The 14,182-nt window shown below is 56.5% G+C and overlaps 1 protein-coding gene across 1 annotated transcript in view; it reads right to left on the bottom strand.

Moving 5' to 3' along the window:
- FAM129B (family with sequence similarity 129, member B) overlaps positions 1-13,072 on the bottom strand; it is a gene marked incomplete at its 5' end in the record, with an annotated part of 15,122 nt that extends 2,050 nt beyond the window's left edge. Inside the window, 11 exons of the mRNA XM_009077904.1 lie at positions 2-70; positions 521-637; positions 1,406-1,561; positions 1,761-1,948; positions 2,310-2,472; positions 3,541-3,645; positions 3,722-3,837; positions 8,178-8,345; positions 9,084-9,189; positions 9,304-9,432; positions 12,942-13,072. Of these exons, the coding sequence (XP_009076152.1) occupies positions 2-70; positions 521-637; positions 1,406-1,561; positions 1,761-1,948; positions 2,310-2,472; positions 3,541-3,645; positions 3,722-3,837; positions 8,178-8,345; positions 9,084-9,189; positions 9,304-9,432; positions 12,942-13,072 (1,448 nt within the window). The remainder of the gene's footprint in view (position 1; positions 71-520; positions 638-1,405; positions 1,562-1,760; positions 1,949-2,309; positions 2,473-3,540; positions 3,646-3,721; positions 3,838-8,177; positions 8,346-9,083; positions 9,190-9,303; positions 9,433-12,941) is intronic.
- Positions 13,073-14,182: the final 1,110 nt, after the last annotated feature.

The raw sequence follows: 14,182 nt of genomic DNA, 5'->3' as shown, positions 1-14,182 counted from the left end.
GGATGGTGATCTGCAGCAAGGCCTCCCTGAAGAACTTCTTCCGCACAGTGCTGCTGTCATAGTCGAATTTCTGCAGGGCAAGTGAGAGGCTCCTCAGGTCACTGAGGGCTGCAGGCTGGCAGACACCCTTGCCCATGGCCACAAGACCCTGAGATTTGTCCCCACAACCAATTTTCACACACTGAATGTGACTCTTCTGCCCCTCACATCCCTCTCTCCAGCTGGTTCCTGGGGTACCTGCCCAGGTAGGACCCAGCTCCTCCACTGATGGCTGCAGGAGGGTTTTGGAGCCAGTCTGAACCCTGAGTGGCTTTTACAGTGATCCATGTGGTCAGGATGATGACTTGAAGGTGATTTCCCACTTGCCTGCTCCACACCCCAACAAAATCCATGAGAACCTCAATATAAAGAAGTATTTCCCCAGAAGACTTCTGTTGACAGAGGTAACATCACTCCTGGCCTCTTCCTCAGGCTGCTGGCCTGTGGAACAAAGCCACCAAAGGCCACTGAAGGTCCTCACCTTGAGCACCCTCTCAAGGATGCGCTGGATGGACTTGCACAGGTCGTCCTTGCCATGCAGCTTCCCCAGCTCCTGATGCAGCAGCGTCTCGAAGGTGTACACAGCATCGTCCATTTGCTGGGAGCAGAGGCAGGTGGTCAACTTTGTGGGGGGGACACCCAAAGGGACCAACCACAAGGGTGGGCAGGGGGCTCTTGAGGCACTGCCACACCAAGATGAGCCTCATCACAGAACCCTAGACTGGTTTGGGTTGGATGGGACCTTAAGGCTCACCTTGTTCCACCTCCTGCCATCAGCAGCAACACCTTCCATTAGCCCAGGTTGCTCCAAGCCCTGTCCAGCCTGGCCTGGAACACTTCCAGGGATGGAGCAGCCACAGCTTCTCTGGGCAACCTGTGCCAGTGTCTCAGCACCCTCACAGGGAAGAACTGTTTCCTAATATCTAACAGGCAAATAGCCTTCACTCTGGCAAGGTCCTTGGCATCCCAGCATGGCATCCACAGCCTCCACCCCAAGGACTAAGGGTGTTGGGGGAAGAGTGTGCCCAAAGCTGGTTTGCATCCCACCATTGTTCTATATCCCACTCTAGGTTTGGCTGGATTAGACCCAAAAATTGGGCTACTGGCCTTACTGGTGCCAGTGGGCTCAGTGACAAAGGGGCAGCTGTGCCCTGATGCTCAAGCCTGGGAGATGAGTTGGAAGGATGCCATGCTGCTGCCCACTCATGGGGTCCCTCCCTGTTCAGGCTCCAGACCAAATGGGATCCATCACCCACCCTTAGTTGAGTCCCTGAGACAGGACAGACAGCCCAACCAAAGCCCTGGCTGGACTGGACCAGCATGGGCTCCCCAGGAGGACACAGGAAGAGCCCTGTCCCCATCCCACCTGTCTCATGTGAATCTGGGCCCTCTGCTTGAAGACAGATGTGCTGGAGACATCGAATCGCTGCTGAAGACCCTCCAGTTTCAGCTGGTCCATCTTCTCATAGCATGACTGCATCTTGACAGGGTGGAAGGCCAGGTGGGACAGCTTCTCCATGTACTGGGGACAAAGCCAAACTCAGCAGGGTAGGACAACCTCTCTGTGCACTTGGGGCTGGGACATGCCACCCCACATGGGATTCATCCCATGTATTTTCTCAGCCTGGGGTCTCCCAAATTGTCCACACTGGGAATGGCAGCAGAACTGGCCCTGCCACCCCTAAGACCACCGATCACCAAGGAGCACCATGAGGTCTCACCTCCACAAGCTTCTCCAGGCCACCCTCGTTGACAACGTTCATGTTCATGTCTGTCACCTCCTTGAAGAACACCTCCCTTGCCTCAGCAAAGCCCTGGCTCGTGGGGGTCATCAGGGCCTCCAGGATGGAGGAGATGTAGGGCTGGACGTGGTTACGGACACAGATCTCTGCCTTGGGCAGGACGAACGCTGGGCAGAGAGCAGAGATAAGCATGGTGAGGTTCCTCTGTCCTCCCAGCTCTTCACATCAGCTCCTAAACCCACCCCAGGGAGGAAGACCTGCCCCTCTTCATGAGCCCCTCCAGAAGGCTCCCACTTGCAGGACAACACAATGGGATCTTGCAGAAGGTCCCTGGTCTGTACTGAACCCATTCCTGCCCCACTGCCATGCCTGGGGGGAGGTGACTGCCCACCTTGTCCCCTCATCCTGGGACAATGCCAATGAGGACATGCACACCACAACTGCAGTCACTGGCACCTCCCCAAGGGTCCCAAGAGCCAGTCAAGGACACAGCCATGCACAGCCATGTCTCTCCCTGCAGGGCTGTACCTCGGATCTTGCTGGCCAAGTGCTCCTTCGAAGTGATGATCTGGTCCATGTCCGTGCGGATGGTGCTCTCCAGCTGGGGCCGTTCCTGCTCACACCTGGCCATGGCTGCGTCGTACTGCGCGTTGGTCTGCTCATAGACCATCCTATAGACAGCATCTGAGATCTGGGGTGAAGAGAGAGAGGTGGGATGGTCAGCTGCCCCCCATGCCTCCATCTGCTGCCTCCAACCATCACCTGCAGCACCAGGTGGCTGCAGGACCTGCTGAATCTTCACTCCTTCCCTGACAGGACCCTTCCTTGCAGCCTGGCAGTAGGTTTCCACACCAGAGACCCCTCAGTTGGGTGAGACGAAGCTCCTACAGTGCAGAAGCTGCTTTGAAGTGGTGCTAGAGGGGCACAGAGGTGAGCACTGCCTCCTTCAGCCAACCTGCCCCAGGCAGGGCTGGGGATGCTGGTAGTCCAGGGATACTGGTGATCCAGGAATGCTGCAGGTCTGGAGACGCTGCAGGGCTGAGGATATTGGTGGTCCAGGTATACTGCTGGTCCAGGCAGGAGACTCTCCTCACCCCATTTGAAAGCTGTGCCCTGCCCCACTCAGCCTGCCTACGGTCTCAGGAGCTACTCAACCCCATGAGCTACTCACTGAGGCTTCACACTCACTTTGCAGCCAAAGTCCACGATTTTGGGGCTGGCAGGAGGCAGAGCCACCCCCCCTTCCCTCCCTTGGGCTTCCCAGCTTTGCAGCTAAGATCACAGCTACTGAAAAAGCAGTGTTTGTGTGTTTTTAGGCTGCTCCAGTGGCCCATTATGAGCCTGATGGTAATTATCTATTGAGTTTTAAGGCTTTAAAGAGGCAGTTTTGAAGAGCCCTCAGTCTTTTGCAAGGGTTTGGGCTAGATTTAGCCTGTGCTGCTCTAAAAATGGGTTGCTAAATATAGCCAGGACTGGCTTTGCTCCGGGGTTGGGCTTCCTTCTGTTTGCTTCCCTGGCCCCAGGGACAAGGCAGCACAGGCAGGGCTGGGCAGGGCTGGGCAAGGGCACAGTGAGGAGCTTTAAAAAGCCACCATGGAGAAAGGATGGATTCTTTGGAGGGGGCCAGGAGAAGGGGCTGGTGGGCACCGAGCCCAGTGGGGAGGGCAGGAAGCACTGCAGCCCCCAAAGCAGGGCTACAGGCAGGGGGAAGGCAGGAGATGGTGAGACAGAGCCCTCCCCAGCAGCCCCAGCCCCACACCTGGATCCAGGTCCGCTGGCGCTCCGGAGCTTTGCCCTTCAGCCGGGGGCCGATGGTGGTCTTCAGCTCGGGGAGCAGCTCCTCCATCACCAGGTTGCTCAGGACCTGTGAAGACAGGAGTGTTTGGGGACTCTGTTCAGCCCACACACACCCACCCCAGGCTGGAGGGGACAGGTCCTACCTGTGTTTCGTTGCCACACAGCATGTCCCAGGTGCCGTACTGCTCCTTGGACTGCCGGTACATGCGGATGGCATCCGTGAAGGCTGGAGCCTCCACCCTGGAGTCCTCAGAGATCCCTGGGGAAGGGATGGAGGGACAAGTGAGCAGCCTGGACCCTGGACATGATGGGGAGATGCTGTTTGCAGCACCCCAGCCCATCTTCGCAGGGTGTTCCTTGTGTCTCCCACACCCTCGGACCCGTGCAAGGAGCACAGGGCTTGGGATGCTCAGGACAGGATCACCAGGACAGGGGGATCCTGTCCCAAGCTGCTGTCTCAGATAGGGTAGGGGGCAGCAGCCTCCCAGACACTCAAGTGACTGGGAAGGCTCCCGGTCTGTCCACAGAGTGATGCCCTCCAGAGCCAAACCAAAGGCAGGGAGGCACCCAGGAGCAGGGGCTCAGCAGGATGGGGGCTCAGGGACCCCCAATGCAAGGGGTGCATGGGGACCCAGGGGCTCAGTGAGCTCTAGGGGCACAGCAGGAGCAGGAGCTCAGCAGGATGGGGGGCTCAGGGGCCCCCAATGGTGCACAGGGACCTGGGGGCTCAGTAAGCTCTAAAGATGCAGCAAGAGAAGGGGCTTGGCAAGGTGGGGGACTCAGGCACCCCCAATGGTGCATGGGGACCCAGGGCTTCAGTGAGCTCTTAGAGCCACAGCAGGGGCTCAGTGAGCTCTAGAGGTATAGCAGGAGCTCAGCAGGATGGGGGGCTGAGGGACCCCCAACGCTGCACAAGGACCTGGTGGCTCAGCAAGCTCTGGAGCCACAGCAGGAGCAGGAGCTCAGCAGGATGGGGGGCTGAGTGAACCCCAGCACTGCATGGGGCCCCATGAGCCCCCCAAAACTGCAGGACAGTGCAGCTGGGGTTGCTGGAGGAAGGGGGAGCCCTGCAAGGAGCTGTGCAGCTCAGGGAGAAGAGGAAAGCAGCTGAGAGGCATCAGGAATGAGTCAAGAGCTCCATCCCCAGCCAGTTGGGCTGCCCCCAAGGTGAGTCACTGCAGCATGGCTCGTGGGGGTCACCAGCACAAAGGGGGCTCAGAGTCACCCTCACCCTCCCACAGCACCCATCAGGAGGAAGGGCAGGGTGCTGGGAGCCTGTGGCCACATCCCATGGGGAGGAGGATGAGAAGCAGACAGGCAGTACAGCCTGGGAGCCTGCTGGCACATGTCCAATGCATGTTCCACACGTGTCCTTGCCTTGTTCCAGCCTCTCTGGGCTGTGGAGGAAACTGCACCCCTGGGAGTGAACCCCCTGACTCCACTCCCCATGCCCTGACCTGCAGGAAGGAAGCAGAGCCACCCTGCTCAGAGGCTCATGGAGAGTCTCCCTGCAGCAAGGACAGTGGAGGGTGACAGATTGTCCCTGGGCCACCTGACAATGTGGTGTGTTGAGGGACACAGCCAAGGGTGAGCTCTCCCTTTCCAGAAGGGGCAGTGAGTGGATCCTTCCCAGTGCACACAGACTTTTCTAAGATGATTACAATTAATTCCAAGCCTAAGCAGCTTTTCGTAATGGGCAGCTTAATATGCAAGGGGGAAAATCACTGAGAAAGTCAAATCTGCTCCTTTCTCACTGCTTGGTGGGAGCCAAGGCTGGGCTGAGCTTCCAGGGGCTGGTGCTCCTCCATCCATGACTCCTGGCAGCTCAGCATCCGCTCCCAGGTGGGACAGCCTGGCACAGGCTTTGGACCCCAGCCAGAGCTGCTATGGGCAAACCTCATCTTCCAGACTCTGCAGATCATGGGGCAGGATTGGCCATCCAAGAAGCCACCTGGATCTGCCCCTCAGGGTCACTCACCCCTTGCTGAACCTGAGGACATCCCTCAGCCTGCTCCAGCCCTGCACCCTGCCCAAGGATGAGCGTGACAGGTGTAAGAAGCTCCTGTGCCACTTCACAGGGCAAATTTAATGAGTTTGCTTCATTAATATGCAGCTTAGTCCTGGAGTGCCAGGACAAAGGGGAATGGATTCCCACTGCCAGAGGGCAGGTTTAAATGGGATATTGGGAGGAAATTATTCACTCAGAGGGTGCTGAGGCACTGGGACAAGTTGCCCAGAGAAGCTGTGGCTGCTCCATCCCTGGGAGTGTTTCAAGCCAGGTTGGAAAGGTGTGGAACTGGATGAGCTTTAAGGTCCCTTCCAAAACAAGCAATCCTGCAACTAGGGGCAAGAGTGACAGGGTGAGCACTGCTCCAGCCCCACATGACACCAGACAGGGCAAGGGACAGTCTTGGAGCAGCCAAGGGCTCCAGGCTGGACACAGCCTGTGTGAAGAATGGTGTTGCATGTCTCCAGCATTACAGAAGAGCTGGTGTTACAGAAACACAGCCTGAGAAAGGGAGGCAAAAATTCCCACATGAATCACCACCAGAGGCAGAAACAGAGCCTCTAATTTAGGGGGAAAAAAATGTAAAGTGCTCAACAACAACAAAAGAGCTTTCATAGAATATGAAACACTATCTCAGAGCTCCCAGGAGCAGTGAGGGGCAGGAAGAACCATCTCACAGAGAAATCCAGGCTGTAGGAATGCAGAACCCCTCCGGCACTGAGCCCTCCTTGGCCACTGCCCACCCCAGGAAGGACTTTCCATCACATGCTGAGGAGAGGGAGAAGAGGATTTATTTACTGGCACAACCATGGGAATGGTGGAGAGGCTCACACCTCCCCTCTCTCCTGCAGCAGCACTCAGCAGCCAGGGCAGGAATTAAAGATACATAAATTGGCTTTTTGTTAGTAGGAGAAATCAATTCCTCCTTTATCAGGAGCTGTTTTTGCTCACATTGCCCTGGCACTGTGGGTCCAGCCAGCACGGGGGGGCTCAGGTGCTGAGCTCCATCCAGCAGTGATCCCTGGGCAGCAGCATCCCAGGGGGATGAGGGGTCACTCCACCCACTCCCCATCAGAGGAGCCAGGCCCTGGGGACACATTCAGCCCAATTTGCTCAGACACCCCCAGCACACAAAGGAAAGAGTAAAGCTTTCAGAAGATTTATTTAACATAGGAGGATGAAAACTCTCACCAAAACCCAGGCTCTGCATCCCACCCCACTACTCTGCTCCCTAAACAGTAGCTCTGGCAAAACTGAGCAAAATCAAGACTACACAGAGCTCCTAGGAGTGAATGAAGATCTTAAAAAACAGGCAGCATTGCTCTTTGCCCACTAAAACACCCAACTTTGAGCAGGTTTCAGCTCTGGCACCTCCTTCCCCAGGAAACTTCTCACCATCCCAGGCATGGCCACGACCTGGGGCTCAGCCCAGGAGTGCACAGGCCTCAGCCAAGCAGGAAAATCTTGTTTTCCTGCCAGGGTTTCGCTGACGTGGGAGGCAGGTCCTGCCCCTGTCCCGGCCAGGCTGCCCTGCTCCCTCTGCCCACAGCCCCAACAGCCCAGATGGGGCTTGGGGGTTTGGTCACTTTAGTTGCCAACTATTTTCTACCTCAGGGTGGAAAATAAGCATCAGGGCAGCTCTTGAGCCAGGCTCTCTGCTGGCTCCTGCAAATGCTTTGTGTTCCTTATAGCAGTGGGATGGAGCTGAGCACAGGGATGCTGTGGGCAGCTGGATTCTCCTGCTTGCCCCATGCTCAAAGAGGGTGACATTGGTAAGGTGCTCAATCATAGAATCAGGGACTGGTTTGGGTTGGAAGTAACCTCAAAGATCATCTCATTCCAGCCCATGCCATGGGCAGGGACACATCCCACTAAACTAGGTTGTTCCAAGCCCCATCCAACCTCCATCCTGGCTTGGAGCACTCTCAGGGATGGAGCAGCCCCAGCTTCTCTGGGCAACCTGTGCTAGTGTCTCCCCACCCTCATAGGGAAGAATTTCTTCCCAATATCCCATCTAACCCTGCCCTCTGGCAGTTTGAAGCCATTCCCTTGTCCTGTCCCTCCAAACTCTTGTCCAAGTTTTAGTATCACAGTATGTATCAATTATGGGGTTGGAATGGAGCTTAGAGATCATCCAGCCCCAACCCCCTACCCTGGGCAGGGACACCTCCCACCAGTGCAGGTTGCTCAAGGCTTTAGCCAACCTGGTTTTCCACATTGGGGCAGCCACAGCCTCTCTGGGCAACCTGTGCCATTGTCTCACCACCCTCACAGGAAAACTTCCTGATAGCTAAGCTAAATTTCCCTTCTTTCAATTTATACCCATGACTCCTTGTTCTGTCACTGCAGTTCCTAACAAAAATCCCTCTCCATCTCTCTTGGAGCCCCTTTAGGCACAGGAAAGGTCTACCTGGAGCCTTCTCTTCTCCAGAGCTGCTCCACAACTCCCAGTCAATTCCTCCTCATGATCTCTAAATCATCCCACTTGTCCCAAAATCCAATCCAGCCACAGGGTACCCAACACCTTCTCTGGAGCAGGAGGATGATTCTCTCCCCCTCCAGATGTCTCAGGTCCCCCCTGGATCACTCACCATTGTTGCAGTGCCGCACACAGTCCTGGAACACCGCGCGCCACTTCTCCTGCTCTTTGCCTGTCATCACACAGAAGTAATAGTGCCTGGCATAGGGATGCCACAGGATGAGGGGGAAATCCGTGGGACACTTCAGGATGGGGGAGTGCCCCGATTTGGGGATCACACCTGAAGAGAGAGGAGGATGCTTTAAGGAGGAGATGGAGCAGGACAGGGATGGGGATGGTGAAGGGTTGGGGGGTGTCCGTCTCCCCCAGAGCTTTTGCTTTAAGTTCTACCAAAATGTGGGACAAAAAAAGGTGAAAAAATAGTCTTGTTCTTCCAAGAAAGGAAATCAGAAGGGAAACTTGAAAAATACAATTAAAAAGCATTAAAAATCTTGTGGTTCTCATGGAGCCACGGACACATTTGCCTTCCTTCCCTGGTGGCTGTGGTAGGACCTAAATACCAGAGACTTCACACCCCACAGTGGGAAATGGGGCCATTCTCCTGCCCTACAGCCCCACACCCCAAACCCACCCATTTCTGAAGGTCTTCAAGGATGCTACACCTCAAAACCATTTTTTACAGAAGGTCCCCAAGGATGTTATACCCCATACCCACATCTTTCTGAAGGCCCTCAGGGATTCTACACCCTAAAACAATCCCTTTCATAAGGCTCCCAGGGATGCTACACCCCAAACTCATCCTTTTCTGAAGGTCTCAGGGATGCTTCACCCCAAAACGACCCCCTCAGAGGTACTCTAGGGATGCTACACCCCAAAACCATCCTTTCCAGAAGGTCCTCAGAGATGCTACACCCCAAACCCACCCCTTCCCAAAGGTCCCCAAGGGATGCCCAGCAGCATCAGGATGTAGGAGACCCTGAGCACCCCTCCTGACCCTGCAGCCACCAGCAACACTCACCAGGCAGGCTGTTGTTCACCAGCTCCAGGTACTGGTCCACAGAGGTGAGGATCTTGTAGCCAGCACTGTTGATCAGCACACGAGGCGACAGCTCCCGCTCATAGGCCTGAGCAGGAAGAGATGGTCATGGATGATGGGGAGCATGGCCATGGCACCATGATGGGGTGTCCCCTTTGGAGCTGTCCCCACTGGAGATGGGCAAAAGGGGGATTCTCCTCACCAGTTTGTTCTCATAGAGGACCAAGCCATAGTTGTGTGGGACCACACAGAAGCGGTTCCTCCACTTCTTGGTCTCCTCGATGTACTGGAAGATGTTGCCTGAGTAGATGACATGGTCCTCCAGTGGGACCTGCAGGGAGGAGACAGGTGGTGGGAGGCACAGAGGGGTCATGGAGAGGGGCAGCTGGGCACCCCTCCGTCCCACAGCCACAGTTCAGCCAGGTCTGTTCGTGGTGGTCACACCTCTGCCTTGGGAATCTCCATCCTGGGAGACACCCCAAGCTCAGCTGAGAGACCTGAGCTCACGTGGCTGAGTGGCAGATTGGAGCAGAGCCCTCCAGCAGCTCTTCCCAGCACCAACTACTGCACTTTCCCTGGCTTGGGGCAGGGAGGAAGATGTGTGGCAGTGCTGGCAGTGGCCACCAGCCACGAGGTCCAGTCAGGGACCTGCAGGGAAGAGGCATCGGCAAATGGCAGACACCAAGCCCTGTCTAGGAGGGTCTCCAGATTGGACAGTGGAAAAACAAGAAGCCAACCTGTAGTGCCCAGCACCGGGATGAGAGATTTAGATTGGATATTGGGAAGGAATTCTTCCCTGTGAGGGTGGTGAGACACTGGCACAGGTTGCCCAGAGAAGCTGTGGCTGCCCCAACCCTGGGAGTGTTCCAGGCCAGGTTGGATGGGGCTTGGACCAACCTGGTGGAGTGGGATGTGGCCCTGCCCATGGCAGGGAGTGGAAGGAGATGAGATTTAATGTCTTTTCCAACCCAAACCATTCCATGATTCCCTGATATGATTCCATGGCGAGAACAGGCCGAGGACATCCCACACCCCCACACCCCCAGCTGAGCAGCCCCTTGCCAGCTCTCCAGCACCTTTTGGCCAGCACACCAGCAGCATTTACGCCATCCCAAACACAGGCTGCTGAGTAAGCCAAGAATTTGTCCCAAGAATTTTTATGATCCTAGGAACATAAACAAGAGCCGAGAGCTCTCGTGCGGGCGGGAGTGTGCGGCAGCCGCCTCTGCTGCCCTGGCCACCCACCATCCACCACGGTGGCCATCAGGAGGGACCAGCCAGGGCTTGGGTCACAGCACCAGGACCCTTCGAGGAACTTTTCCCACTCCTCTCCCTGCTCTGTCCATCTCCTGGTTCACAGGATTCTCACTGCCTTCCCCAAGCCCTGCACTCCTCCCGACCACACACCTCCCTGGGCTTTGGGAGGTCTGAGAGCAGCTTGGCTGACAGCACCTCACTGCTCCTTACTGCTTTCCAAGGCCCTTGGAAGGGGGAGAAGAAAGCTCAAAGCAAGCCTGCAGGGCTGGAGGACAGCAGGAGGGATGAGAGCCTGAGGCTCAAGGCCACCAGCAGAGATGGGAACAGAAAGGAGGTGCCAGCTCCGGGAGTCCCCATCAGCATCTCTCCAGAGTGGCTCATCCAAGGAGAGTCAGCCCTCATAAACAAGACCCAAAACCACTGCCAGGGGCAGACAAAGCTATTCAGACTGACTGCTGATGGAATGAAATCCAGGCTGAGCCCTGACACAGGCCCAGGGGACACTCAGCCAGGGAGCAGCTGCTCATGGCCACCAGCACCCTGTGAGCCCCAGTGCAGCCACCCCCTGGGCTGCCCAAATCCCTGCTGCAAGGCCATCCCACCAAACCCCATGGGTATGTCAGCTTTGGGGCTTTTATGGGAGCAGAGATGCCTTTTCAGGGGCTCTGCATGGGGACACCTGGGCTGCTGGAGAGACCAGAGGCAGAGATTTATTCCTTATTCTCATTGCTGTTGCATCTTGCTGGAATTTCAGGTGACTGAGCTACACTTCCAACCCCAGCCCTGCTGCCCCACTCTGCCCAGGAGGGACAGAAGCTCCTGATCTCACTGCTCTGAGCATCACATCCCCTCAGAGATCACCAAAACAAGGGTAATAAATAACTAACATTTGAAAGCCCCAGGTGCCACATCCCAGCTGGAGCTGTCTGAGGCCAAGCAGGGTGTCACCCTGTTTTCTTAACATCCACAACTTTTTGGGCATGTTGTGGAGGAGATGCTCACCAAGCTCCTCACACAGCCACCACACAGACACACACGGTGTTAGGGACTGGCACTGGGAGGAGCCTGGAAGGGGATGTGCAGCAGATGGGACACATCCCAGTGGCACTGGGAGGACGCTGGAAGGGGATGTGCAGCAGATGGGACACATCCCAGTGGCACTGGCAGGATTCTGGAAGGGATGGGCAGCAAACAGGACACTGCACAAAAGGAATGTCCTATTTTTACACTGGTGTTTTCCAAGACTTGCAGTGTCCCTGACCTCCTGACCTTGTTGCTGTTCCTCAGACATTCCTGGGCTGCTTGCTGGAGCTTTTTAATGAAGCAACCAACCTGGGGGATGGAGGTACACAGGGCAGGGTGTGGGGAGAAGGGTCAAGGGGTAAAAGCATCTACTAAATTCCAAAGAAGTAAAGGGATGTGGTGCTGAGGACACCAGGTAACTGGTTCCTCCCCAGGAACCTCCACACCTTTATTTTTCCTAACACACCCTCAGCAGCTTCCAGAGAGATGGGACATGTCTAGGTGCCTGGGCAAGGTGTCACCTTCATGGGTGGGTCAGGGAGACAACTGCTGTGAGCACCCAGGGCTTGAGTCTGACCTCACTGAGGGTTTTTCTATATTTCTTAACAAAACCACCCCTTTAAGCCCTAGACAAAAGCAGAAGCCTGTCCGCATGTGCAATCACATCTCCTCCTGCTTTCAAGGAGCACCCACAGGACAGCAGTGCCAGGAAGGACCCCAAGCCCTGTCAGCTCATGAGCAGCCCTGGATAGTGTACATCTGCCTTTGGAGGTGGGAGGGGAGGGCAGGATCCCTCTCTGGATGCCAGATCCACAAGTTCCATCTCCAAGGGAGACATTTATCCTGGCAGGAGACACGTGGCTGCTGGAGATCAGACTCAGAGCCACCCCCGCTTCCCCCAGGGGGTTAGGGATGCCTGCCAGGTGTTTCCTACTCCTCCGTGGGAATTTGCCTGGGCTGGAGCATCACTTGCACTCAGGAGCAGGACAACAACAGCCTGACATGCCTTCACAGAGCACCAGGGGGTCCCTGAGCTCCTGCCAGCCCTGGCATGGAGCACAGACCTCTGTGGGGCTGCAGCCCAAAGCCAGCCTTACCCTGCTCCCAGCCTGAAGTTGTCCCAGGGGAGGGTTAGGTTGGATATCAGGACAAGGTTCTTCCCCCAGAGGGTGTTTGGGCACTGGAACAGCTCCCCAGGGCAGTGGTCACAGCCCCAAGGCTGACAGAGCTCCAGGAGTGTTTGGCCAATGCTCTCAGGCACAGGGTGCAGTGTTGGGGTGCCCTGTTCAGTGATGGGAGTCGGAGTGATGAGCCTTGTGGGTCCCTTCCAGCTCAGGACATTGTGTTTGTTGTGTGTGCTTGTTCCAGGGGGCGGGAAAGAAAAACATCCCAGGGAGCCCTACATGCCACATGGACAGTGCACAACACCCCAGGGATGGGCTGGACCAGTGGCATGGAGCTACATTCCACTGGGCAGGGTGGAACAGGGAGAAGGGACATGCCTGGGCTTTGGGCAGGACACTGCTCTGGACTCACTGGGCAGGGGGATGGAGCTCTTACCTTGCGGTGGAGCAGCTGTGCCTGTGGCCCCCCATTGCCCTCGATCTCATAGCGGACACTGTTGAAGAGTGCTACACCATACTGCTCCTTGTAGCACCGGCAGAACTCCCCCAGCACCTTCCCTGTCTTCTCTGCAAAGGGAAAGCAGAGCTATGTTAGGCAGGGGATGGCTTTGAGGATTTTTTTTGGCTGCAAAACCCCTGGCACCCCACTTGGACATCTTCCCCCATCCTCCCCACCCACCTCCTGCTGCCAGAGCATCTGTGAGGACCAGAGCAGAACCCACTGCCTTCTACCCTCCCCATCCAGCCCAGAGACTGATTTGAGGTCAGCATGATCTCTTTTTTTGGCCTTTCACATTAATTTCATGGATTCCTCTCCCCAGCAGGAAATTCCTGACGTTAAGCTGATTCTGGCGATGATGCTGATGCTTCCTGTGCCTTGTGCAGCTCCCGGCCCTGCTCCAACCACCTCTGCTGGCCGAGAGTGAGGGCAACCCCCATTCCCCAGCCCCAAGCATCACACAGGCCCTGCAGCTGGAGATGCAGTACGAGACTCAGAGAGGAAAGGACAGCCTGGTCCCCTCCACACTCCCCATGCCACTCTCTGTGTGAGGCAGGGAGCCCACCAGGATCTCCAGTTCCAGACTGGGGTGAGTCTGGGGTGTTGGGAGAGCCTGAGCTGCCAGGTACCACCTGCACTCCACACTGAAGAGAGAACTTCCAGCCACCCAGCCCTTCACCCCTCGATGCACAGGGTGGGGGACACTGCAAACCACCCCCCAGCAGCTGGGATGGGGCTACCCCAGCCCCAGGGTGGCTGCCAAGGGAACTCCTTGTTCCTCCTAGGGCATCAGCCACAGTGGGGGAGTGGGGATGTCCTCCCAACCTTTGCCAGCACCTTTGCCCCATGGGTACCCTGACCCACCCAGCACCTTCTCCACATAAACCACGGGTACCCTAACCCACTCAGCATCCTCCTCACATACCCCATGGGTACCCTAACCCACTCAGCATCTTCTCCACGTACCCCATGGGTACCCTGTCCCACTCAGCATCCTCCCCACATACCCCCCATGCATCCTGACCCACCCACCACCCTTCCCACTCCACCTCCAGACCCCACATGTTGCTCCCACACCAAAACCCCATCACAGAGCATCCCAGGGCTGGGGGAATCACCTCCCTCAGAGCTGCCTTTGGCACTCGAGGCCTTGACTTTGAATTTCCCTCTCAACTTTG

This window comes from Acanthisitta chloris, unplaced genomic scaffold (genome assembly GCF_000695815.1).
Source record: "Acanthisitta chloris isolate BGI_N310 unplaced genomic scaffold, ASM69581v1 scaffold9787, whole genome shotgun sequence".
In the NCBI taxonomy this organism is placed as follows: Eukaryota; Metazoa; Chordata; class Aves; order Passeriformes; family Acanthisittidae; genus Acanthisitta; species Acanthisitta chloris.
This window is presented reverse-complemented; position numbering and strand designations above follow the sequence as displayed.